This window comes from Corvus moneduloides, chromosome 9, assembly GCF_009650955.1.
Source record: "Corvus moneduloides isolate bCorMon1 chromosome 9, bCorMon1.pri, whole genome shotgun sequence".
NCBI classification, from domain to species: domain Eukaryota; kingdom Metazoa; phylum Chordata; class Aves; order Passeriformes; family Corvidae; genus Corvus; species Corvus moneduloides.
The window spans coordinates 1,042,723-1,067,079 of NC_045484.1; the positions used below are offsets into that span (position 1 = coordinate 1,042,723).

The window sequence follows — 24,357 nt, forward strand, 5'->3', positions numbered from 1 at the left end:
CGGGCCCGACTGGGATTCCTCTGAGCAGGAAGAAAGGCAGGGCTGGATTGTCAGTGACAGTTCCAGGAGGTGAGAGCTTCCAATTGCAGTAATTAGCACCACTCACGTTATGGGGGCACTTCAGTGGATTCCAACTATTACACATGAGACCCAAACCCCACAATTACCATTTAATGAGGAGTAATCATCAATATCAGTATTTGTTCTTACTTCCCCTCTACGTGCCATGTTTTTATTTCTTGGCGAGCTTAACAGTACAGATGTCTTATATTATGAGCTTCTATTGAGCCCACAATTGCAGCCACGTTTTCCTTTTTAATTTAGATAGAGCACGTTAAATGTTAAAATAATTCGTCAGTTCAGTGCTCTCGTGAGCCAGAATGGACAATTTCAAAGCATTTCACACACCAGTGGCTTCAGATATCAGTTATAGTCTTGGTAAGAAGCAAAGCTCAATTCAAAAATCTACTTAGGGTCTAAAAACAAAATAAATCTTTGAAGAATCTGTCTACAAACTACAATTGTTCACCCAGCGATCGCAGCCCAAAGGGGCACGTTAGTTGGAGGGAGCTTCTGGGATCATCTCCTGCTCCATGGGGGTGTGCTGCCAGCACTAGGTCAGCCTAGTTCTGACTTGGTCTAGCCAAGTATTGAAAACCTCTGGAGACAGAGGGAACAAAGGAAGGGGAATCTGCTTTCTGCATCTGAAGGCAGTGCTGCATTTAAGACTGCCCTTCAGTTTCTGAGGCTTGCCAGCCAGCAGGCTCCTCAGGGGTGAAAGCTGCTACATTCTTCTGATAAAGTGGAAAAGAAAGGGCCTGATAACTAAATACTGCAGGAAAAAAACCCCACAAAAACCAAACCCCACAAACGTATCCTATGTGCTGGGAGAAAAGGTACTGTCCAAAGGGAAGAAGGGTTCTCAGCTGTGTGTGCCACTCACACTCTGCCCATGATGCTGCACTTTTCTTGGCTCTGGTATTGAAAAAGTGCCTTTGAAAAAGCCCTGTAATCAATAGATGCTCCTGGGCTTCTCTTGGGGCCATTGCTGGAATTCAAGCAGAGGATGTACAGCACTTTCAAAGGCACTTTCCTGTATTCTGACCTCTCAGCATAAAAGGTAACAAACCCAGCCACAGGGATTCAGATCTGGTGGGCCCTGGCTTCAGTTCAGTACCTCTCAGTCTACTCAAATTGCAAACAAGAAATAACACAGCTTTTTCCCCTTAAGGGCAAATAAGACAAAGCTGACCCAATTCAGCAGGGGTCCAGAAATATTGATATTGAATAATTCCAAATCCCACTCAGAGAAGGGCCATGAGTATTCATTTTTGTGTGCATGTACAATTTTACATTGGCACCGCTTTAACATGGAACATGTTCTTGGTTTAATTGAACATAATCTATACCCCAATGGAACAAATGCTCTATGTGGGGTTGAATAAGGCCATCCAGAGTTGACTATACAAACAAACAAACAAACAAACAAATTGGGTAAGAACATATTTAAAAGCAAAAACTATTCAAACAAAGGGTGGGCTTATCGGTCATCCTCAAAAGACTTGAAAAAATTTGCAATATTTGCTCTGTGCTGGCAGTTCATGCAGGGCCAGTGATTACAGATGGACAACCTGGGAGCAGCATGAGAAATTCACACGTGCCAGAACTGAGCAGAGTTTCTCGACTTCCATTTGCCAAAGGAAATGCTTTTAAATACCAAATGCAGATATAAAAAAAGATGCAGTGATGAAAAATAAACTTCTATCTGCAACAATACCACCTAACTGAAAGGTTTGTTTCCTTTTGCTCTTATAGACAAAAAATCCCTGCCAATGTTTATGAAACAGCTTGCACCATTAAAAAGACAAAACCACTTTTACTGCTTTTCTTACTGTCTAGGTATTTCTCTTAAATACTTATTTCAGCACAGAACAGACCCTTGTTTGGTTCTGATACCTAAAGGTAAAGGAGTGTCTGAGCTTTAAGAATCATCGTGGAGCTTCTTTCAAAACAGTGGGAATTTTACTGCTTGAACAAACACCCTCAGACAAAAGATGTAAATTATTACCCAAACTACCTGAATTGATGAGACTATGTTCTTAATCAAAAAAGTACAAAATATTTGGTAGGATAAACCAGCCAGGATGACATTTGAAAAGAGACAGATTTGAGATGCACACTTAACGAGACAGAGCTCGGTACAAGCTGCCCTCAGAACCACAGGTTTGGGGGAACAGGGAAAGAAAAGAGAGAGATGGGGAGAGAGTGATGGTCCACAACCACACATGCAGTCAGGAATAGGTCAGGGCAGGTTTGTCATCTCATCCAAAAAGCATCAAACACTGGCCTAAGGAATCCCAATCATACAACATCTAAAAATAATTCAATCCCACTGAGAATTCTATTCATCTCATTTGGAAGTTAAGCTACTCGACTCTCCTGCTCTGCCAAGAAGCAATCTCCACAGGAGAAGGGATAATTCAGCAGGCTGTTGGAACTTCCCCTCAGAGCTGCATGGGGAAAGCACAGAAACTCTCACCCCCAAGTATTTCCACCCCAGGGGTGGTGGTCGTGCAGGGCAGTTTTGGCTTTAGGAAATGCTCACTTTGTGCCAAAGATGCCAGCTGGCTGTTTGTCCTTAACCTGAGCAGAGCAGCACAGGAACTGTCTGACAAATTCAAAGGCAGCCCAAGTACGAGCTACTCAACTCCTGGACTGCTGCTCCCTCTGGACATGACGATGCTTCACTCCGGGGAGAGCAGCCCATGCATAATAAATAATGACTGTCCTGGCTGCTTTGGAAGGGAAAGGTTAATTCAGCCATGAACGAAGGAAAGTGTGCAACCATAGCACAAATCAGCCGTCGATAACGTGCAATGGTATTAGGGTAAAATGGGCAACAAAAAGGGTCCATCCTACACACCGTGCTGTTACCTACATCAGTTCTTTCTGGGGACAAACACACTGCATCTGAGCCTTGCAAAGCCTCCTGAACATCTGTAATTCTTGATGAGGAGCACCAATGCATTATTAATAACGCCAGGTGGGAAACTTCATTTACAGAGCGACGAGACTCATCCTCTCTGAGGGGAAGGACTGGATGGGTACAAAGATAACCCTCAAGCGACTGTGGACGACAGCAGAACTGCCTCCCTGCTACTGTGCGTGGTGAGGACATGAGGCATTTTATTTCTTAAGCTGTTCACAAGCAGCTATCAAGGAAAAAAATAGTGTCATAGCCAAGTGAAAACACTGTCCTGTGCCAGTAATGCTGTAAAGCTACAGGAGGCAAAGAAGCAGGGTGAGAACACCAGGTTGTAAAAATGGAAAGATCAAACTAGTAGGATATTCCAGGAATGAGCAGCAAAATGGTGAAGTTTACTATTTCTTGCAGAACAACAGCAAAAGGCCAATTTAACTAGCAAGGAGGTAAAGTTTGCTTGTGAGCCCAGTAACACTCAGCATTAAAATATTAGCAGTGACTCCCTTTAAAAAGACTCTCAACCACACAGGAGAAAAGCAGGTGAAAACAACCCTAGTTACACCTTGGAGGCAATATACAGAACAAGACAGGGACTTACAACAGCCACGTTCCACCATCTACTCATCCAAAAACCTGGCACTATGTCACTGAAGAGGTGGTTTGTGCACAGGCACAGAACAATAAAAACCATGTCTGAATGTACCAACAGAGGATAAAGCCCAATAAAAGCAGAGTGGTGTTATGTAAATCTGCCATAGCTTTCACACTAATGCATCACTCTTCTGATTTTCTCATCTCAGCAAGAAAAACTAGAACAAAACAGAACTCCAGAAGTATAAACTGATTAAAGGCAGACAAGAGGGGGATTTACAAATGATATGTTTTAAAGACCAACTATTTATTTTAGGAACGAAGGCAAGAAGGGATTATAGATGTATAAAACAAATAGAATGGAAATTACCTAAGCTCCTCATGCACCCTGTTACATAAGAAAACCAAAGGGCAATTTAACACGAGAGGCAGCACGTTTCACTGATTGTCAGGAGACCTCTCCTAATGCTATCTCTATAGACAAGCCCATCCAATTCACCACCACAAGATATTATACAGACAAATTTTTTCAGCAAGATTAAAAAAGGATTATGTGTTTATATAAGGAAGAATAACATATGTAGCTGCATTAGTCAGGTTTAAAAATAACAAGAGTGAGCAATAATCATGCTTCAGGACACAAGCTGATCAACAGCAAGGATCAGGAAAGATATTTTTCCCCTGATGGGACAGCACCGCAGATTTGGCCAGATAACAATTTCAACTTTCCAATGAAAAATGGCCTACAGCCACAGGAGGGATGCAGAATAGAAGGAACAAGTTTAGGAACAGTAATAAGAAGCCCAAGGAAATGCCAAGGATACTGTAACAAGGGCATGTTGATGATACACCTGTTAATAAAATGCATCGTAAGATTGCGTGCACTCTGCACGATGTGCAGCCAAAAGTCCTACAGGAATCGAATTTCCAAGTCACTGGGAATTATACTGAAAAATTCATGAACAAGCAAGAGCTACCTGATAGCCAGGAGGGCCACATCAGCTTTTCAGATCCCAGTTCAGCAAGGTGTTTAGCACAGTCACAACTGGGAGCAGCACCTGGCTGCCCTTGTGGGAGCTGCCCACAGCAGGAACAGCAGATGGAAAGAGCATCCTTAAAGGGCCTACCCGGGAATTAAGGAATAAAGGTAAAAAGTCTGTCTGGAGAAGGCCGAAAAGACGGTGATAAAAAATTAACATGATAAGAAACAGGTCAGCTGAGCCTGTCAGGAAGGGTGGGCAATGATTGCCTGAGCCCGGCTCCTTCCCTGGCAGGCAGCCACTAAGCAGCCCAACACTTCAGAGCACCTTTTGATAACACAGCACGCACGCTAAGCACAAAAATTATTAAACATGAGCTTTGTTAAAGCTCGTAACATAAACCTGAGGAATGGCTGCAGGAATACGTAGAAAAGTAATTACAACAAGTGATAAGGTATCAGGGTAGAAGAAAGGGTCCAGTGGGATGTGGTGGGGATAGTGGCCTAACTGCTTCTGCTTAACATCCTTGTTAATCATCCGGAAGAAAAGTTAAACAGCACATTAATTACACTGAGCTATATTAAATTAGGAGGTGAAGCGAGGGCCAGGGAGGACAGAGAAATAACACAAAGGGTTAGGAGCAATTAGAAACTGGTAACACACATTCCTGTGAACTTCAGTACCAGAACTTGGAGAATCAATTGAAGGGAATTAAAAACACAAGAACAAGAAAAGTGATAAAAGGGCCAGAAGGACTCCTTTGCAGAGGATGCATTAATTAAACTTTGTATAACTCGACTAAGTCATGATTTGGAGGTGAAGAATAAAATGAGTCGGTGCATATTTAAATACTACCGAGCCAAGGACAACTAGAATGTGAGCAGTATTTGAAGCTATGTACATTCACAGCTCCCCTACATTAACTAAGGAATAAAGGGAATTGGATAAAGTCAGGTTTACACCAAACATGAGAACAATGTTCCTGCTGTTGAGGTCCACCAGAGAGTGTCAGAGCCTGGATATCCCCATCATCTGACTCAACACTGAAGTTTGATGCGATGAACAAATCTGCTGTGGCAGCAGGACACTGTGAAGGTTATAGAGCCTATGAACAGCACTATCCCAGAATAAAGATATGGATGAAAGCGTGGTGAGCATCCTGGAGACAGCCACTCACCCGTTTCTGCTTTCTGGCACAGAATTCATGGAACAGCCAGCATATCTAAGCCATCCCAGCACAGGCAAGTGATAAAAACTAGAGCAGATCCAAACAAACATGTCACAGGAAGAAAAGAGTTGAAAGTGGAAGGAAAAATGTAAATCTCGTATTGAGGGGACAGATTGGAGCACAGCCAGTTTTTCATGGAGGATGCTGTGGTGCCTCACACTAATGCAAATCAACAATTCCATCTCTGCATTGGTGCCAATGCAGAATTAAAAATATGTATTTGTGTGCCACAGGGTCACACGGGCAGCACAGCTCGGACTTGTCCTGCCCTGGCAGCGCGGTGGGAGCGGAGCAGTGCTCTGGAGAAGCAACAATCCTGCTGACTGCATAAAAGATGAGGCTGGGCAGCCACGAGATCTCATCAAGCTTTGACCTTCACTCGGGCTGGCTGCATTGTCTTCTGTTCCATTTAGCAGTACTCATAAAGAGCAAAGAGGCAGACAGCACTTCTATAGATCCAATTATACCAGAATTGGCCAGGAACAAACCAAGGAAGGCAATCTGCAAGCATCCTACATCAGGGTTCCTATAAAAATCCTTTTATTTACTTCAAAGATTGTGCTCTGCCTTTCCTGTCTCATTTGCACTTGTTTCTTCGCCTCTTTCTCATCTTTCTTTCCCCATTAGCCAGCAGACACGGATGAATCATATTATTTATAATAACAACTCTGAGCCAAAACTGGAGAGCGCAGTGAAGAGTCTGAAGGGTGGTTTAGAGATTCCTCTCCATCCTGCTGCTGCAGGAGGTCTGGGGGTGTGGACAGCCCCACATCTACCCTGGCCCCTCAGTTCCAAGGGCAGAGCAATGAGGAAATGTGTCAGGCTGCAGCAGTGCCACCGGGGCTCCACAGGGCCACAGCAGGGAACGGGATGCACAGAGGCCGAGGCGCTGCCAGGACATGGTGTGTGTGGGAAGGGAAAAGCTGGTTTCTCGCCCACCTATGCGTCACAGTGCCTACTTGGAGCCAGCTCCCTCTGCCTCCCTATTTGTTCAGGCAAATAATAGCCATTATGAAAAACATGACTTTTCCTATATACGTATGGATAAGCAGCACACATCTGTCTATATGTGAGAAGACACATTTCTTCACCTCCATTTCCCCACCTTTTGTGCCCTTCCCTTCTCTCTCAATATTATTTTCTACATGCCTGGAAATGGTCAAACATCAGAGTACACAGCTGAACCCAGATGGAGACTAATGTTTTGAGTGCAGACAAGAAAATTTGGGGCAACGGGGAAGAAAAAGAAAGGACAGGCACCAAGAGCTCTTCTCTCTGTATGCACACTTCTTTCTGCATGGGCTGTGCAGTGTCAGCATTAGCAGAATCCCCTTTACTCCCCTTGGTGGGAGATGACCAGAATGAATCATGGAATCACAGAATGGTTTGGGTTGGGAGGGACCTTTAAGATCACCTCGTTCCATGCCATGGGCAGGGACACCTTCCACTCTCCCAGCTTGCTCCAAGCCCCGTCCAACCCAGCTTGGAACGCTTCCAGGGATGGGGCACCCACAGCTTTTCTGGGCACCCTGTGCCGGGGCCTCCCCACCCTCACAAACACTCCATGCAGTGGCACATCCTGGGAAAGAGTATAACTACTGAAGTTCTGCTTTTCACACACTAGCAAATTTAAACATACATCTTTTCCTCCAGTGCCCATGCAGGAGGTAGAAAGGCAAATTTCCTGAACTTTACACATCAGCCCTTAAAAATAAATCCGTCATTGACCACTGCCACTGAAGAGACTACTTAAAAAATGTATTGTCAAGGAAATATTTGCTTAAAGGCAATTATGCTGTTATGAATCAAAATTCCAGATGCTAAAGCAATGCCAATTAGCAGTATTAAAAACCAGATGCCTTGTTCTGAGGGAGTACCACTGCCTGTGCTTGAAAGGAAAAAACCTGCACAGAACATGCTGGAAGCTACTGTCCTATGGAGAAGACAGCTTTTAAATAGCTGTTCTGAGAGACAAAAAGCTGTAAAGGCAACTTATTATGAAAGTCTCAGCATAATTTTCCATCAGGATGGAAGAAGGTTAAGCTGTCCCCTGCTTTAAGCTGCTTTCTGCTAGAAATCCAAGCAGTGAGTAGACGAGGTATGGCACAGAGTCACGGCCACGGGAAGAATAACTGAGACAGCACTATGCTGCAGCTGCCTGTAGCCCTGCGACCTGCACTGTGGGTAACAAAGCCTGAAAAAACAAAAAACCAAGTTCCCTTCTATCCCTTATAATCTCCTTTATATGTAGAATAAATGCTTGTCAAATAGACACAACCTCACAGACACAAATTTGAAGCCATTACAGGCACCTTTAGCATCCTTCACTTGAAGCTCTTCTCAGATCAGTGATCCAAGGCTGCGACTTTCACGAGGCACCCAAGTCACCTTTCCTCCTTCTGAGAGCTGGGAAATTCTTATTATCAGTCAAAAGAGGCAGGAACATGACTCCTCCCCATCTTCTCAGCCACCTGTTAGATGTGTGCCAATCTACCAAGTTACCAGCATGCTTGGTTTCAGCAGTTTTGGCTTGAGCTCACCTGCATTGTTAAGCAAGCTGACTTCTAATAGCAGCTCGCTCTTTTAAAAAGATCACAAGCTACCATGATTTAAACCAGGGTGACCTCAGCCTCCACTTAGGAGTAACAGGGTATAAATGGGTTACTCAGAACAAAACCTCCAAAGCCAGAAGCCTTGTCCCCATGAGGAGGACAGGAGGGTGCATTATGCTCCTGGCTGCACAGGTGGTCAGGCAGACAAAGCAGCAGAACCCAGCTCCACGTGGCACAAATAGCTTCTAGCTCTCTGCTGGTTTATGCCCAAGAAAAGCAGCCAGGTAGTGCTTCCTGAGCCTATTTGCCAGAGTCCTGAAAGCCCAACACACCAACCAGGGGAAACGAGAAACATTCTGCAAGGCTCTTGTTTTGAAAGGGAGCAGGAGCTAAGTGTTAGAGAACTCTTAGAGAAGAACTAGAGAACCATTAAAACACTACTTAAAAGACAGGATCATCATTAAAAGGAATGGTACAAAAATGAGGAAAAAAGGAGGCATATAAAATAAACAATACAGATAGTCATCAAACACTTCTGATCCACAGCTTGCAGTTGTTAGACAAAGGCTACTACAATGCATGTACACATCTAAAGGCCTGGGCTATTTCTTATAGATAAAGGCAAAGAAAACAGAGAATTTCTTCTAAATGAAGACATGGATAAAACCTTTGAAGGCTCTCAGAGTTCAGAAATCTTCCTGCAACTCTGCGGATCGTGGGCTCAGTATCAAAATCTCAGAACTTGACATAACAGAATATTCCTGTAACAACTTCACATACAACTAGAACAAGGCCCTTTTTTCCCCAAGTACCATCCAGAGAACAGATCTCTGAAGTGACAGAGGATTGCTCATGGAACACAGAACAGCTGAGGTGGGAAAGCACCTCTGGAGATTGCCTAGTCCCTTCCAATCTGTGTTATTCTATGACTCTGAAAAGGGACCAAGTAAGGATACCCAGCGTACTCACTGCTTCCTCGGTCCCCTTCTCCATTCCAACACACCACAGGTTCACAGGTTGCTTTAAACACCATGAATTCTACACACTCTGACCAACCTTAGTCCTTGAATAATTTAAGTAACTCTCATTAAATCTTTTGGCTGTTTTTAAATTTTATTTTTAAAATGACACGATGCAAGATTTATTTCAAAGTAGGCAGATTACTTGCCAAAAGTAAAGAAGGGCATGAAAACATTTGCAATATTCAAGTTAGATATTTTAAAACATGAACAAATATTGTTAAAAATTACTGAGCACCTCATTTTGACTTGAAGTCCTCAGTCTAATAAGAGAAATGCCTTTGTGCTCCTGGATACACCGACCAAAGACCGACCCAAGCAAAATCCAGGCTGCAGCTGAACCATTCTCACACAGACTCACAGCCAACCAAACTCAGGAGAAAACCCAAAGAGCTAAAGCGGAATTAACACACCTGCAGAAATCTCATAAACTGAATAAACTACAAAACCATTTCAATTTTCCATGTACTTCACTGGCAAGAGGAAAAAATAACATGCTACCATCGACCTAAAGGAACTTGTTTCCTTGTCAAGATTGAATATGGAATGCAATCCCCGGAGGCGACTTCAAAAGTATTTATATAGGTCGCTGTCCACATTAACACTGATGTTTCTCTATCTGCAACTTTAGATCAAGGCAACAAAAAGGAGCAAGTTAGGGATCTACCAGGCATCTTATTGATAATATATGACACTTGATAGCAAAACCTCTTGGTCCGCTGGAAATATGAACCAAATATTCCTCTTCCCCACAGGCTGCCCCAGCCTGGCTGTACACTGTGATATTTTAATCTCCTCCTCCCATCCGATGAGACAAATGGCCCTTTGCAGGGCAGGCACACTTACTGGCACTCTGAAAGGAGAAGTGTTCGGAACATCCATGGAGTTGGGTTTCTCAGAGGTGCTGGTCCCCGAGATGCTCCGTCTGCGAGGAGATCTCTCTGCTGGGACCTCTGAGGAAGAGAAGAAGAAGGTGGTGAATGGGTGCCCAGGGGTGGGGAATAGTCAGGTTTTGTGCTCTGTAAGACAGAAGCCTCAGGCAAGTTTCAAGTGCATTACTAAACTGCTGAATTAACCCACCTATTTACCTATCTCTTATTCACTTATTAACCTGCAATGGCATTTTCACCGGCAGATTCAAGGTTGTGAATCTGACTTGACTGTGGGAGTTTAAAATAAAAAGTGCTGGTAAAGATCAACACCCAGACATACTTAATATTCTGTTACTGTTTGAGAGACAGTATTCAGAAAACTTAAATCTATTTTTAATTCAAATTTAATTTTTTTTACGTAAGCAGTGCAGTAATTAACAGATAACTACAATCAAGACCCAGGGAAGCTCAGTTTTACTCCCAGCTGAACGTAATTCGGCAAAGGTCAAAGTTTGGTCGTGTATGATCACACTACTTGCTCAGAGCATGCAACCAGCAGAAGACTTATAAGTGCCCAGGTAATATGACATATATATCTCTGCAGATAAAAAAAAAATAGGTCACCTTCTCCTCATTCTGGCAGTATGACCTTACTAAGACACGACTTTGGCATCTTAAATCCATGCAGACTGATCTGATGAGCACAAATACTCATAAAAGCTGTACTGATGTCTTTGACTAGTACAAATACTGGAATAACAGCATAATGAAGTACAGACAGCATTGAAAATCTCTCCACAAACACACATATATGCATCTTTATATAGAGCTAGATATGCATATGTATGCATCCAGATACCTTTATCACAAGTGCTGCCCATCTCCAGCTCAATTGCCAGACTTTAAGGAATCCAGCTTCACGAAGCACCCCCCAACACTGGGAGGGAAAAAATCACTTCCTAGCAGAAAGTCCATTGTTATCTTCTGAGTCTTCGAGAAAAGGAGCAAGCCGTGACTCCAGGCAGTGACATTTTGACTCCTGCCGTTCTCCTTTCAAGAGCCAGATGCCGCTTAAACTTCCATCGCTGGCCGCCTGGCCCTGGGGATCCGTGACTTCCAGCGGAGGGGACCCGGGTGTCTCCGTCCGCCCTCCCTTCCCCGGGAGCCAGCGAGCGCAGCAGCAGCACACAGGACTGCAGCTCCTCAATCAATCGCTCCGGCTGCACATCCTCATTAGTTACTTTCAGGCTATTAACAGACGCCCAACTGCCGGCTTCCCTCCGCTACCGAAATTTCCCCTCCATATCCTGATTCACAGCAGCAAAAAACAAGGTTTATGGAGAGAGACAGCCAGCTGGTGCCACGAGAGCGGCGTTTTCCTCCAAAGAGCCGGAGGAAAAAAAAGGAGAGAAGCCTTCTTCAGGGATAACATTACTTGTGATGTCTTTGCATACCGGATTTTGATTTCAGCAGAGTTATAATACGTCTCTCCCATGGATGCTTGGAGACCGACAAAATGGAGCATAGCGGAGGAGAGGCGAAGCAATCTGGACCCTGCAGTATTAGTGTCTCACTCGGTAGATATTTATCTTTTTAAAAAAGCAAACTGCTGACACGGAGCCCCTCAGCCTGCCTGAGGAAAGGGCAGCTGGGAGGGAGAGCAGCCTCGTGAAGCGGGCAGCCAGAGCCCGACACAGCGCGCTGTGTGCCCCTGGGGGACGGGCAGGGCACAGCCGGCCGGGAGGGCGATGCCCGAGCCCTGCTGGCACCGAGCGAGCACATCCCGGCCCGCCAGAGCCCGCGGGAGCCGCGACTGAGATGCCCCTGTGGGGAGAGCCCTCCTCTGGAGCAGCACCGGCCGCGTTCTGCTACAGCATCACCTGCTCCAGAGCGGGAGGGTAAGTCCCCATCGGGGCACCTTTGGAGAGCAAAGCACTTGGAGCAGGGCCAGGGCCGAGGGTTTTGAGTCAGTCCCACCAGCTCAGGAGCCTGTGCGGCGCCGCCGGTTTTACCTGACGATGCACTTTGATGCCACCGGCTGCCTGCCTGGCCTGGATGAAGGGAAACTTTATTTTCTGCAGCACCTCCAAGTGCCGCTCTGCCCGGAGAGCTGCGTCAGGTGGGATTTAAAGAACTGCCTCTGCCATTCCCTGCCATTCCCATGTCCATGCCATGAAGGCAAATGGGAGTGATATATTCCATTGGAACAGGGCTAGAGAGAGCACCTTTTATGTTACACTGAATAGTAACGAGTAACGTCACAGGTTTGGCTTCCTCCGCTTCTCACGCGCAGGAAATCACATCAAAGCCGCTCCGGTAATTTAAAACAGTCTGTTAACTTTGCTGAGTCATAAATGAAAACACCAGCCCAAATTCCCCACTATATCCCACCACACGTTCCACAGGAGCGGCAGTTTGGGAAAGAGCTTAACTTTCAACTGAATGGAGTTGAAAAGCTACCACAAGGAACGTGCCGGGCTCCCCTTGCCTTCCCTCTCACCCCCAACATCCACCCAGCAGCAATCCAAGTTTTCTGCAAATAAAATGTTGACATTTCATCAGTAGATGAGTTTCTTTTTTTCTCACACCGTCACAGAAGTGTACCAAATGGGAGAGGGAAAATGAAATATTCACTAGGTGCTGCCTGCAGTGAACAAAAAATAAAAACTACCTCCCCCTCCCCTCTCCTTCTGAAAAACAAGAGCAAATAGACACGCTTAGTCCCTAGGAAAAGGAAGACCCAGATATAGCAAAATTGTTGGGATATGTTAACTGGAAATCAAAAGCTGAAGCAACTTTCTATGGCGCCTGTAGAACAGTATTTTTGCTGAGTCTTGTGAAAGAAATCTATACTGTCACCACCAGGCAAAAAATTAGACAGTTCCCTCCCCTGCTCCACTAGTAATGCTTGGGGCTACTCTTGCATAATCTTCACCTGCGGTAAAAATCAATGCACCTCTCATCAGCTTAGTATTAAATTACAACTGTTTTCTGCATTGCTCACTCTCAGGGACCAAGGCTACAGATAAATCACACTGTTTATCCATCAAAACGATCTGAAACCCTTCTCTTTCTGGGAGGAAAAAAAAAGGCAAAAGGGAAAAAAAGACCCCACCTGACAGATATTCCCCGTTTCAACCTTAACAAGTAATTTGCAGAATTGCAGAACCTTACAATGGTTTGAGAGGGAATGGGCCTTAAAGATCATCCAGGCAGGGACACCTTCCACTATACCACCAAACAAATGAGTTGTAAACATCCCAACAGGTCACTGTTACCACCTGACATCTTGGTGATATGCAGTAATATTTATGTAAATAAGTATTTACCCAAACGAGTATTTACACACTAAATAGCAACAGTCAGTTCCAAATTAGCTGAGCCAATTACCCTGCAGTGGCAGATGCCTCCGAGAAGGGAACTGCCCAGGGATACAATGCAGGCAGGTCTCCTCTCCCATCCTGTTGCACCACTCTCTACCCTCAGCAACACCAAAGCTCGTTCTGTAGGCCACGAGGCAGGTTTGTGCAAGCCAGGTGCCACTTACTACTGGGAGTAGTGGTGAGGGTTGAAGGGAACCCTCTCTGCCACAGTGGTGTAGCCTCAGCAACCTCTGGTCACCACAGGCCTCTGGGGGTTGACCTAAATTTCCTATTGCTGGGTGCTGTGGCCACTTGAAAGCCTTGCTGTGGTGGAAATTTGTATTTTCACTGTGAAGAGCTTTCCCTGCAGGTGGGAGAAGCAGACACTAAACAAACCTCCCAGCTTTGCGGGACAGCCACGCCAGGTAGGAACTGTTTGCAGGTATAGGAGAAAGAACAAGAAGAGGAAGAAGTTCCCTGAACAGCATTTTTCAGATGGGTACTACCTAGTGAAATAGGGAGCCTCATATCAAAATAAATAGAAGTGTTAATGTTTTATATTGCAGTAAGCATTCTCTCTCATTTTGCTCACTTAGGGAGGATTCAGACTTAGGCCCAATTCACAGACTGTCATAAAAATTTCATTAAATGCCTGTACAAGAAGCCTAAGGTAAAAGCAAACTCAAACTCCCCTAATCTGTTTTTAGTCTTGAAGTCCAGGTTTGTGTTCTGACTTAAATACATTATGCAAATCCTGCAAGGTATAACTTAGAGGAAAAAATGGAAATTCGCAGAGATAGCTTTTCCACATTTATCAAGGCAACCAGACAGGGAAAAAAATCACAAGAAGATACATCAGAGCGAATGCAACCAAGTTTCAGGACCCTGAAGTGCACAAAAGCTGCCAAGCCTGGAAAGGGAAATACAAAGGGAACCCTGCACAGCTCACTGGCTGTAGAACTCCAGCATCAAACAACTGCTAGATACAAACTACGATCAAAAACTCTCCCAGTCCATTAGCAGGGGTTTGAAAAGAAGATACTGTGCTTTACTAGGGATTGAGTCGATCAGGTAAGTCTTGGAAGATGATCCAGGTAACCATAAAAGATTTTTAATTTACAGACAGGCAATTCTGTTGGTGTTAGACACTTGCATTGTGCTGGCATAATCAAAAGGTGTAATTGAATTAGTGCCCAGTATAGAAGGTGCATAGCAAGCAACCTAAATGACACACTAAGTCACTTAAAAGATACTTAAGTCATTGATTCCTGAACGACTTTACAGTCTGAAAGAGAAGACCTAACAAGTGAAGAAGATGAATACTAGAGGAGGCTGGAAGAAAGGGCACAGATACCACGGGAGAGAACAATTTTGGGGTTTCAAATATAAACTCCCATGATTTATTTTCCCTGAAAGTTTGGAGGAAACTGTACACGGCATTGAGAGAGGACACCATCAGCTGTTCTTAGACTGATGCATTCGCTTAGAAGCGGAGGAACAAATCCTCCAGCTCTGCAAACCAAGTCAGAAACGAAGAGATGCAGGTCCCTAAACTGCTCAACATATCCTCTGCCTGATGTGCGTGGCTGTACGTAATTTGAGATAGTTGCCCCTTTTTGACCTCCTCACGCAGCAGCCTCTAAAACCTCCCTTAATGGTTGACTCCACACGCAGCCAAACAAATTGCCCGGACAACTGTGCCAACACAAAAGCAGAGACAAGGAGCTACTGCCCATGACCTGGAGATGCTGATGTCCTCGTTAGTTCCTAATGATCTTGGACTGCCCCTGCTAATTCAAATTACCTTGTGTTTGCTGCAGAGATTGCACACAGACAATTAACGCTGATCAGCTGACACATGGTAACTTGTTCCTGCAGCCTAATTTGTTTAGAGGCTTATGACTTAAACACACATTAGTATGATATCAATATTTATTGTCCTCATTATTAAACAACAGCCTTGAGCCACAGCTTTCCAAACCAATCTTTTTACTGCCTGTAGAAGGGCTGTGAATAGAGGCATTCTCTAAAATGTAATCCCCTTTGGGATAGCCTCACTGGCTCTCCAACGCACCGAAGCTCAACAGCTCCTGCCTGTTCCTCTCCAAGGCCCAGAAAGGCTGCTCCGAGCCTCAGCACTTCTCGTCCCTGAGCAGGAAGAATTATTGTTATTGACACAGGAAAAGACCCAATGTACTGCAAACGTCCAAGAGGTACCAGTGCACCCTAAACACAGTCCCAGAGTTAAGACACCACTTGGGAATTTTTATTCTAAACGCATCCACACTTTTCTCTCAAGAAGAGGAACTTTGAGCAGTCTCCCCTGATTTATCTTGCGACCACCACACAGTTCAGGAGTCAGGCAAGCTGACAGGAATGAGATGAAGTGGACTGAAGCCAGTGACCAGCTCGTCGAACGGCACAGGGAAGAAAACCAGAGCAGTACACTGCTTAGTCCAGTTTAGTTCATGTGCTGCAGGGCACATGCCCACCTACAAGGTAACCTTTGTCCAGTGTGTTTGTAACTGTTCCAAACAGGCTGGAACCAAGGTTAATTAACACTGCACACCACCTAAAGGCTCTTAAAAAGAAATAAGGTCAGGTAACTGAAAGACTGAAGAAATTAAGCACCAAAGTAGTAAAGGCTTCCCAGTAAAGTGTTAAAACCCAAAAAATACAGTTTGTACCCTACCGTACCAAGGAACGAGAGAAGGCTTTTCTCATCTTCCGTGCTGCTATCCAGCCATTCGGCCACATGCCCAGGAGAAAGAAGACTTATTCTCCAGCCAGAAAACTTTTCCATACAGAACACAGTAAGTGAACGAAGCAGGGCAGGAAGGATGGGGAGGAGCTGATGGTCTTGGGATTCCAGTACTCCAGTTATTGTCTACACTGACAAACATGAGAGCGTGATCCTGCCCTGTTCTCTCAACCCTACATCTGACACAGCAGGCATGGGTGGGAGCAGCAACTGGGATCTGTACTTGTCCCTTTGTGTCAGGTTTCAGTCCAAGCAGCAACAGAAAGAAGGCAAAAAAGGGGAGCAGGGGAAACTGAGGTCTCAAAATCCAGAAGAGGCAGCAGGTAATGACAGAATCAACTTAAGTAAAAAGTAGAAATATATCAGTGCTGAAGAAGCTCAAATAAGTCAGCACAATAGCTCATGGGCTAAGTGCAATACAGCCCTACCACTCCTCACAGTGTTGGCTTTGTTTGAAGGCTCAGGTATTGTGCTTTATGCCAGAAGAAAAACCAGCAAGCTCAGAGGCAATTTCAATCCCCTCCCCACTACTGACGAGCCTGCATTCCCCTGTTTACAAGCCCCTTCCTGCTCCAGCTATTATCCCAGCATCCCAGCCTTCCTTGCAAGGAATCTGTTCATGCAGGGCAGGTTGATCAATCCGTGAATAGGAAGCTCCCACCCCTCCCTCCCCCCTCCTCCCGCATGGCGGCGGCATCGATCGGCAATAATGGAATCTGCTGGACTCGGGAGACAGGGAGCTGCTCCGGGCAGCAGCACGGGGGAACTGCTCCTCTTCCTCAGCGCCGGGAGCGCCCGCAGCCCCCGGGTTCAGCCTCACGGCAACGGGGCACAGCCGGGAGAGCTGAGCAGGCAGCAGCGCTCTTGGGGGCTCCGAGGAGCCATCAACACTGATGGGTGCTTATTTACTGAAAAAAATAAAAAGCCAGCTAGACGGGAAATAATTCTGCCCTGTCTGGACAGCGAGCTTGCTCTGCAGTGGGGACTCGCCGCCGTGACTTTATGAAGGGCCACGTTTAATCGTACAGCCCAAGATTTATTCCACACAAAAGAGCATTTTGCAGGTTTACACATGCACGAGCGGTGACGAATCCTGGTAAGTGAGGGACTCCTGGGCCCCACAAATCAAAATTGCCTTTGTCCTCAGGGGATGGGGCTGATGCTCTGATCAAACTGCGCTCTTTAAAGAGACAGCCGCCTTTTGCTCACCAGTTTCAGAACCTGTCTTTATTTTAAATAATTTATACACTTGCCAATCCCTATTACAAACAAGGACATTTGCTGACCACTGACTAAAACCCAAGCTACACCAAAAAGCCATTAGATCAGCAAAGCAAAAAATTTTATACCAACCAACAAATGAAGAGGGGGAAAAAAAAACCCCAGCTATCAAGTCTCAGCAGGGAGGAAAATTCCAATTACCAAGATAAACTGTAGCAAGTATTGTTTGTGCAGGACAGATATTTTCATAAAACACCTGCCAAGCAGGGCAGATGCTCTCCAGAATTCACAATTAGTGAGGGGACATGGGACAGGCGGCTCAGGAGCGAGGTACCCGAGCAGCGTGCTGGACTGAGCAGAGCTGTCCTCCTGCCCCACAGCACAAGTGCATACCCCCACCCCAGTGTGAGCAGAGGGATGAAAACCCAGAAACACTCCCCACATCCCACCAAATCCTCTGACAGAAAGGTGGATTTCCCGTCTATGCAAAAAGAGCTGAATTTTTGTTTGGGTTTTTTTTTTTTTTACAAAATGAACTGTTCCACCAGATTTCCCTCTGCGTGTGGGAGGATCACATTTTGTCCAACTTCCACAACCTTTTCTTTAAGACTGTGCAAACTGATGACGTAAATCTGCTTGCAACAGGAATGGAATTAGAGAACTTTTAGAGAAAGGATTAGATAGTTATTTTGGTCTATCTCGTTGGCCAATATGAAATAAAAATTTCAACTCCTCTCTTTTAGTTCCCTAATCAAATACTGTACCTGCAATCACCTGGGTGTCTTTCCATTAAAAACTTGCAAGATTAACTATCAGCTCCATAAATAAAAGGTTCTAGAGAAAACAGAGTTGTGAGTATTGATTTCCCATGAATGCTTACCAATTTTGCATCCTTTCTAGGAGTACAAATCACATGCAGATCCTGTTTTCCTCCCTGGCTGCCTCATCTTGTCTAATAACTTAGCCTTATTAATCCCTTTCAATATTTTAGAATGTTCACGATAACAGGGGAAGTATATTAAATATCAAATATGAAACTGGCTTATTGGAGTATTTTAAAATATGGGAACATTAAAAAAAATTGTAAAAAATTGAGCTAGAACTGACAAAGACTTCAGTCAGGAGGATGCAACTAGGAACTGAAAGGACAGTGAAGTTTCTGATAAGCAGATTTCTCCTGTGAATTAGCATTCCTGGGGAAACCCACAGAGGGGGGAAAACCTGCATAAATACATCCCTATTATTTATCTTGGTTTTGTGTGGTTTAACAAGGTCACACTCTCAAGCAGGTCACCTGCCTGCAAGTGTCTGTCCGTCAGGAGGCAGAGACAGACATCAGAACAAAGGCAAGAATTAAAACGTCCTTCTAATAACGTAAGTCATGAACACAGTCCCACTAGAAATCCTGGAAATTTAAAGTGATAAATAAGATGTAGAAGAGCCACTGACACTACAAACCACCAAATCCATCTAACCTGACTTGAAACACCTGTAGAACGTCACCCAGTGACTTCATCCACTCACTGGATTGTTTCTGGTTGAACAAAAGACCTGTCTTCCAGGAAAAGGGACATCCAGTTCTCACCATACACAGCAAAGACACAAAGAGCCTGTCACATCCCCTGTAAGCTGTTCCAGTGGTTAACTCCACTCCTGCTTAGCAAATTGCTCCTTAGTTCCAAGACTGAATTTATCAAGCCTCATCTCCCAGCCACTGGGCTCTGGCTGACGTTTGTATGCTTTGAAACCCTGGTATCAGAAATGTCCTCTCTGCTTACATCCTTTAAATACTTAGTTTCAAACAATCCCTTCAAATACATCTTTGGACTCCTCTGGAGCATTGATTTTGATTTTTAAACCTTTTCTGTGCAAGAAAGCCAGAGACACAGCTCCACAGCTGCAGGAGTGATGTAGTGCTGGTCACAGCAGAAGTTATACTGTGAATAGCTTCTTAAATTTGTATTAAAGGAGGTCTTGTGCTCTAAAGCTTTCCAAAAACCGTAAAAAAAGTCTTGCCCAAATTTTCCAGGACAGCCAGATTGTGAGATAAAATGCAAATCAGCAGGAGAAGGCTATTCAAAACAGGACTAACTTATTTTCATGCTGTGGGACCTACCTACACTGAGGGTTTGTTGAACCAATGCAAATCCAGATACAAACTGCTCTATCGACCAGAGCAGAAGTATGGAAAATATGAAAACATAGAGAGGTGGGAAGGATCAGCAAAGTAGTGATAAAAAACCCCCAAAAAACTAATCAAAAAGCAGGGGCAACAAGCAGCTAATGTCTGCCTTGAGATACTGCTTTCCAAAATTAGCACCAGGAGCTGTACAGCATAGCAGGTGAGAACATCAGAAAACCTGCTCACGGTGTTTATCTCCCTCACCCTCGAGTTCTAAAAGCAGATGAGTTTGCAAGCCTGGAAATTGCACCAAGCCCCTCTGCTTTGGAGCATCTTATAAAAACGAATCACTTAAAACTTGTACACATCCCTCCCTGGTAATTCCTGCGCTACAGCCCCCGACGGAACTCTGCAGTCGTCACAAATGTCACTCTCCTGCAGTGAGGAGTCTGAAACCTGGGAGGCTAAGCAGCTTTGCCATCCTGCAGATTTAAAAATTAGCTTTCTTGATCAGTGAAACTACCCAGAAGCATGAGTCTCCGAGTCTTCTGCAGGAACTTTCAGTAAATGAGAATTCAAAACATACGCAAGTAATAGAGCACAGACGCCTTGTGATGCAGATGCTTTGTAAGCACATAGTCATGGTGGTATTATAAATCATAATGTATTAATGTTCTCTGCATGAGGCACTTTCGAGGGGAGGAAAAATGGGTCTTACATGCACTAGGGACAGGTGCTGACAGACTGATTGATGGATATTGCTTTAGTCAGTAGATAATGTCCTCACAGCAATATACTTTAGGTATTGTACACCCAAGTCATTCTTATTAAAATGTCTTACAGATAATTTAGGAGCGAATAAGAAACAATGAATGTTTGTTTCTCCAACTCCTGGATCAATGTCATGTGTCAGGCAAAACTGCTCACCTTCACACCTGCCCATTAGGAAATAACAGTACTTATTTGAGGCACTTTGCCCCAGAAAAATGCAAAGCAGTACTAACTTTTCAAGCCTATTTTCAATGCCACAGCATGGAACAAGGAGCCAGCTAGAAAATAAGTTTCCTAGACACCTAAAAATGTCAATTCTATGTGCACAAGGCTCCGTTCCCTTCATTAAATAATTTTAAATGCCTATCTATAATGAAAGTAATTTTGCTTTGAGGAGCAGCATTACAATGTAACAGCCTCCTACCCAAGCTGTGATCTAGTTCAAGAGGATCCCAGGGGACAGGGCTGAGTAACTCAGTCTGTATCAGGAAATCATGATGGAAGTATTCAGTTATTTTGGAACATGGGAAACTTTTTTGGCTTAAGCTACCTAAGCAAAAGCAGCCTGTAGTGCTGTGACATGATCCTAGGAAGATGCTGCGAGCAGCATCACTCTGTTGCAGTGTAAATCAGTAACAGGTTTATGCAGAAGGACACATATAAGATGTGGACACATGTAAGATGTGGACAGCCCCATTGGAGCATGGCAAAGTACACAGAAAGCCCTTTTTAATCCAAAAAAAAAAAAAAAAAGGATGGACACTCAAGTGTCTCTTCAAGCCAGTTCATTTATTGTGGAAAGAGAAACCCTGCTGATGAAGTGCCAGCCCACACATACACATTATCATCTAGTGTTTTATCCTTTCAGATTGCCTAATGAAGTGATTTTTGCACAGTCACTGATCTCTACACTCACTCTCAACAGCTCTTACCCAGCTGCAGATGACAACCTCTGCACACTGATGCAATATTATCACTTAGCCGGGTGATTGTTCCCCTCGGTTCCAGAGTGAGCACCACCAGCCTTTCCAGCCCAGCTGAGATCAGAGGCCTGAACCAGTGGTTACTCAGGAGGGGAGCAGAAAAAAAAGAATTTCCTAAATAACAATTTCTAGAGCAGAGAGGAACCAAGGGGCAGTGAAAGCTGTGCCTGCTGACAGCCTGGAAAGATAAATAGGGACAGAAGGGCTCAAAGTGGAAGTGAGAAAAACCAGCAAACCTTGAAGTTCTCTAGCATATAATAATACAGGTAATTCAGCTGGGCAGAACTGTGGGATTTTCAGAACTTCACTGATGAACAACCAAGGGGTATTTTTTCCCACTTCCACACCAACTTAATTACATTTTTGTACTCAGTCCAACTTCCTTAGTATCCTCAGAATAGCCAAGGGATTCAGCTAAGTTACACTGCTAGCAGGATGGCAAGTTTTAAGTACCTATTAATGACCACTCCAAAAATATGAAGATAATTTAATTCCAAATTAGGGCCAAGACGTTATTTACAGAGCCAGCCGCTCTGGAGTGCCTTTCCAGACTGTGAACCATATGCCTCATGTCAACAGACATCTTGTACTGAAGTATGAATACACCCAGCTATATATTTAACAAGCAGAATGTAAAGGGTGCTTCATTTCCGATGCTGGCTTCACAAGATGACATTTCTCCCAAGAGTTTTTCTTGCTCACCTTGCAGGCCACAATTTGTTTGCACAATTCATGTCCTCACAAGTGCTGTATTTAGTGAAAATAATTGATGAAGGCAGTTTTGTTGGCATGCTTCCACCATTCGCGTTGGTCTCTACTATTACTTCCGGACCTACTGTTTTTCCTTGGGCACCCAGGCTCAACCAGAGCTGGGGAACACCCAGGAATGATTTTTCTTATTTAGACTCACTTGGATGACATCTCCAACAAGCAAACAAATGAAAGAACAAGTTAGTGAGGGCTGGGGTTTGGGTGGTGGTTGGTTTGGGATCTTTTGTCCTTCGATGACTACACATCATCACACGGGTAACAGAGAACTAGGATTTTGATAAAAACAGTTCACATGACAGAGAACTAAATATGAGAGAGAAGCAAGTATCTTACCATTCAGTCTGCAACACCCTGGTTCCATCAGAATGCCTGACACCCACATGGATGGCTCCCAAGTGTTGTGGGATGCCATTCACCATGATCAATGTGATAATTTACTGACCATGACACTTAAGCTTCTGGCCAGCTCACACAGGAACTGCCACATCAACCCATCAACTTAAGCACTATTTACCCTTTTCCTACAGCGTTTGGTACCAGCTAACAGCTTTACGTAGCGCTCCCACAACGAGTTCAGCTTGCTTGTTTTCAGCACAGCCTAAATACCAGCGATTCCTGCAGAGCAGGGTTGAGCGTGCCGTGCCAACAGGGAGCTTTACTCCACCCTGAGGTCACTGCTCGCTCCCTTTATGTATCAAGAAACCGCAGCTTTGCCAACACCACCAGGTGGGAGCTGAACTCTCCTTGACTGGCACAGAAGTTACCTGCACTTCTAACACCATGGAACAAGACAGAAAACCACCACCAAAAGCTCCTAGTGTGCAGCAGCCCGAAAGCACGCGGCTTGCACTTACCAGGTAGGCAGCAGAAAAGCAGGAGCATTCCAGAGAACGAGTGGCTGTGACCAGCAACATGATTCCCTACCCCTGCCCATGAATCATGTGGTCTCCCTCCCTCTCACCACTCAGTTCCACCTGTGTTTATAGGAAGGCTGTGTTAATCTCTGCATAAGCATCAAAATACAGCCACTGCCAAGGCCCAGGGCCCTGCCAAACACTAGAGACTGGTGCAAGAAAGGCAGCATATGGAGGGGTTTTTTAATCTGTTCCCAAATTAGGGACCAGATTTAGTGGTAAAGCACGGAAGCACGGCAAGGGAAGAGACTGCATAGTTTAAGGAATTTTTACAAGGACATGCCAAGTCCTCCATCTTGTGGACATGGGCTTCATTTCTGACTGATGCAATATCTTAGAGCTTCCTCCTGGACACTCTGGGGAGAGTTTCCCTGGAGAAAATACAGATGACATTCTGGAGTGACCTTGGGACATCCAAGGCCAGGCCTTTAAGAGCATGAATGCTGTGAAAGCTGGCATTAGAATGATGCTTTACTTTGTACAGTTGGCATTTTTCTGTTGCCATTACCCCTGGAACCAAACAAATGTGGAGACAATTACAACATCCATTCTAGAAAAAGGACCTGTCTGTCACTGTTTCAGTGCTACTGAGCTTGGAAATCTGACGGAAGCCTACTCCAAAATGAATCAAAACAACTAGGAGAATGGATAAATAAATAGAAAAAAATAGTTTTGATCTCCTCTTTTTAAGCCAGACATTGATATTTCAATGCTTGTGGCTGGTGCCACTTTTGAAGGCTGACCAGAGACTCGACTCCAAAGAAACACAGAGCTGTTTCACTTCTCTGGCAGGTGTTCACATCACAACATTGCCCTCCTAAAGTCCCTGCTGAGCACACTGCAGGTGAAGGAGAAGAAAAAGGCAGTATCATGTGTTACCACAGCAGGCCCACAGCCCAAGGATCAGCACTGTTCTGCTAGGGAAGAATGGATCAGGAAAAATTCCTCCACTGAAACAGTGGTCAAGCACTGGAACAGGCTGCCCAGGGAAGTGGTGGAGTCACCTGGAAGTGTTCAATAAACGTGTGCATGTGGCTTTCAGGGACACTGTTTAGTGGTGGCCTCGAAGGTGCCAGGTTAAGGGTTGGAGCTAATGATCTTGGAGATCATTTCCAACCTTAATGATTCCATGGTTCCACACAGACTCACCACAGCCACTCACAGCTGCCAGCACCTGCTCAGAGAAGCAGCTATTCCTCTATAACCCAGTTTTTGCAGTTATGTGTA

General features: G+C 44.7%; 1 protein-coding gene across 14 annotated transcripts in view; it reads right to left on the minus strand.

Moving 5' to 3' along the window:
• Positions 1-24,357, minus strand: part of RASAL2 (RAS protein activator like 2) — a 163,836-nt gene that overhangs the window by 37,879 nt on the left and 101,600 nt on the right. For 12 of the 14 annotated variants that reach the window (XM_032117483.1, XM_032117485.1, XM_032117484.1 and 9 more), the window contains one exon: positions 10,200-10,306. The exons of 1 other annotated variant lie outside the window; for it this stretch is intronic. In XM_032117483.1, the coding sequence (XP_031973374.1) occupies positions 10,200-10,306 (107 nt within the window). Of the gene's footprint in view, positions 1-10,199; positions 10,307-11,084; positions 11,855-24,357 lie in introns of those variants that run through there. One more of the 14 variants, XM_032117487.1, reaches the window with a different exon arrangement.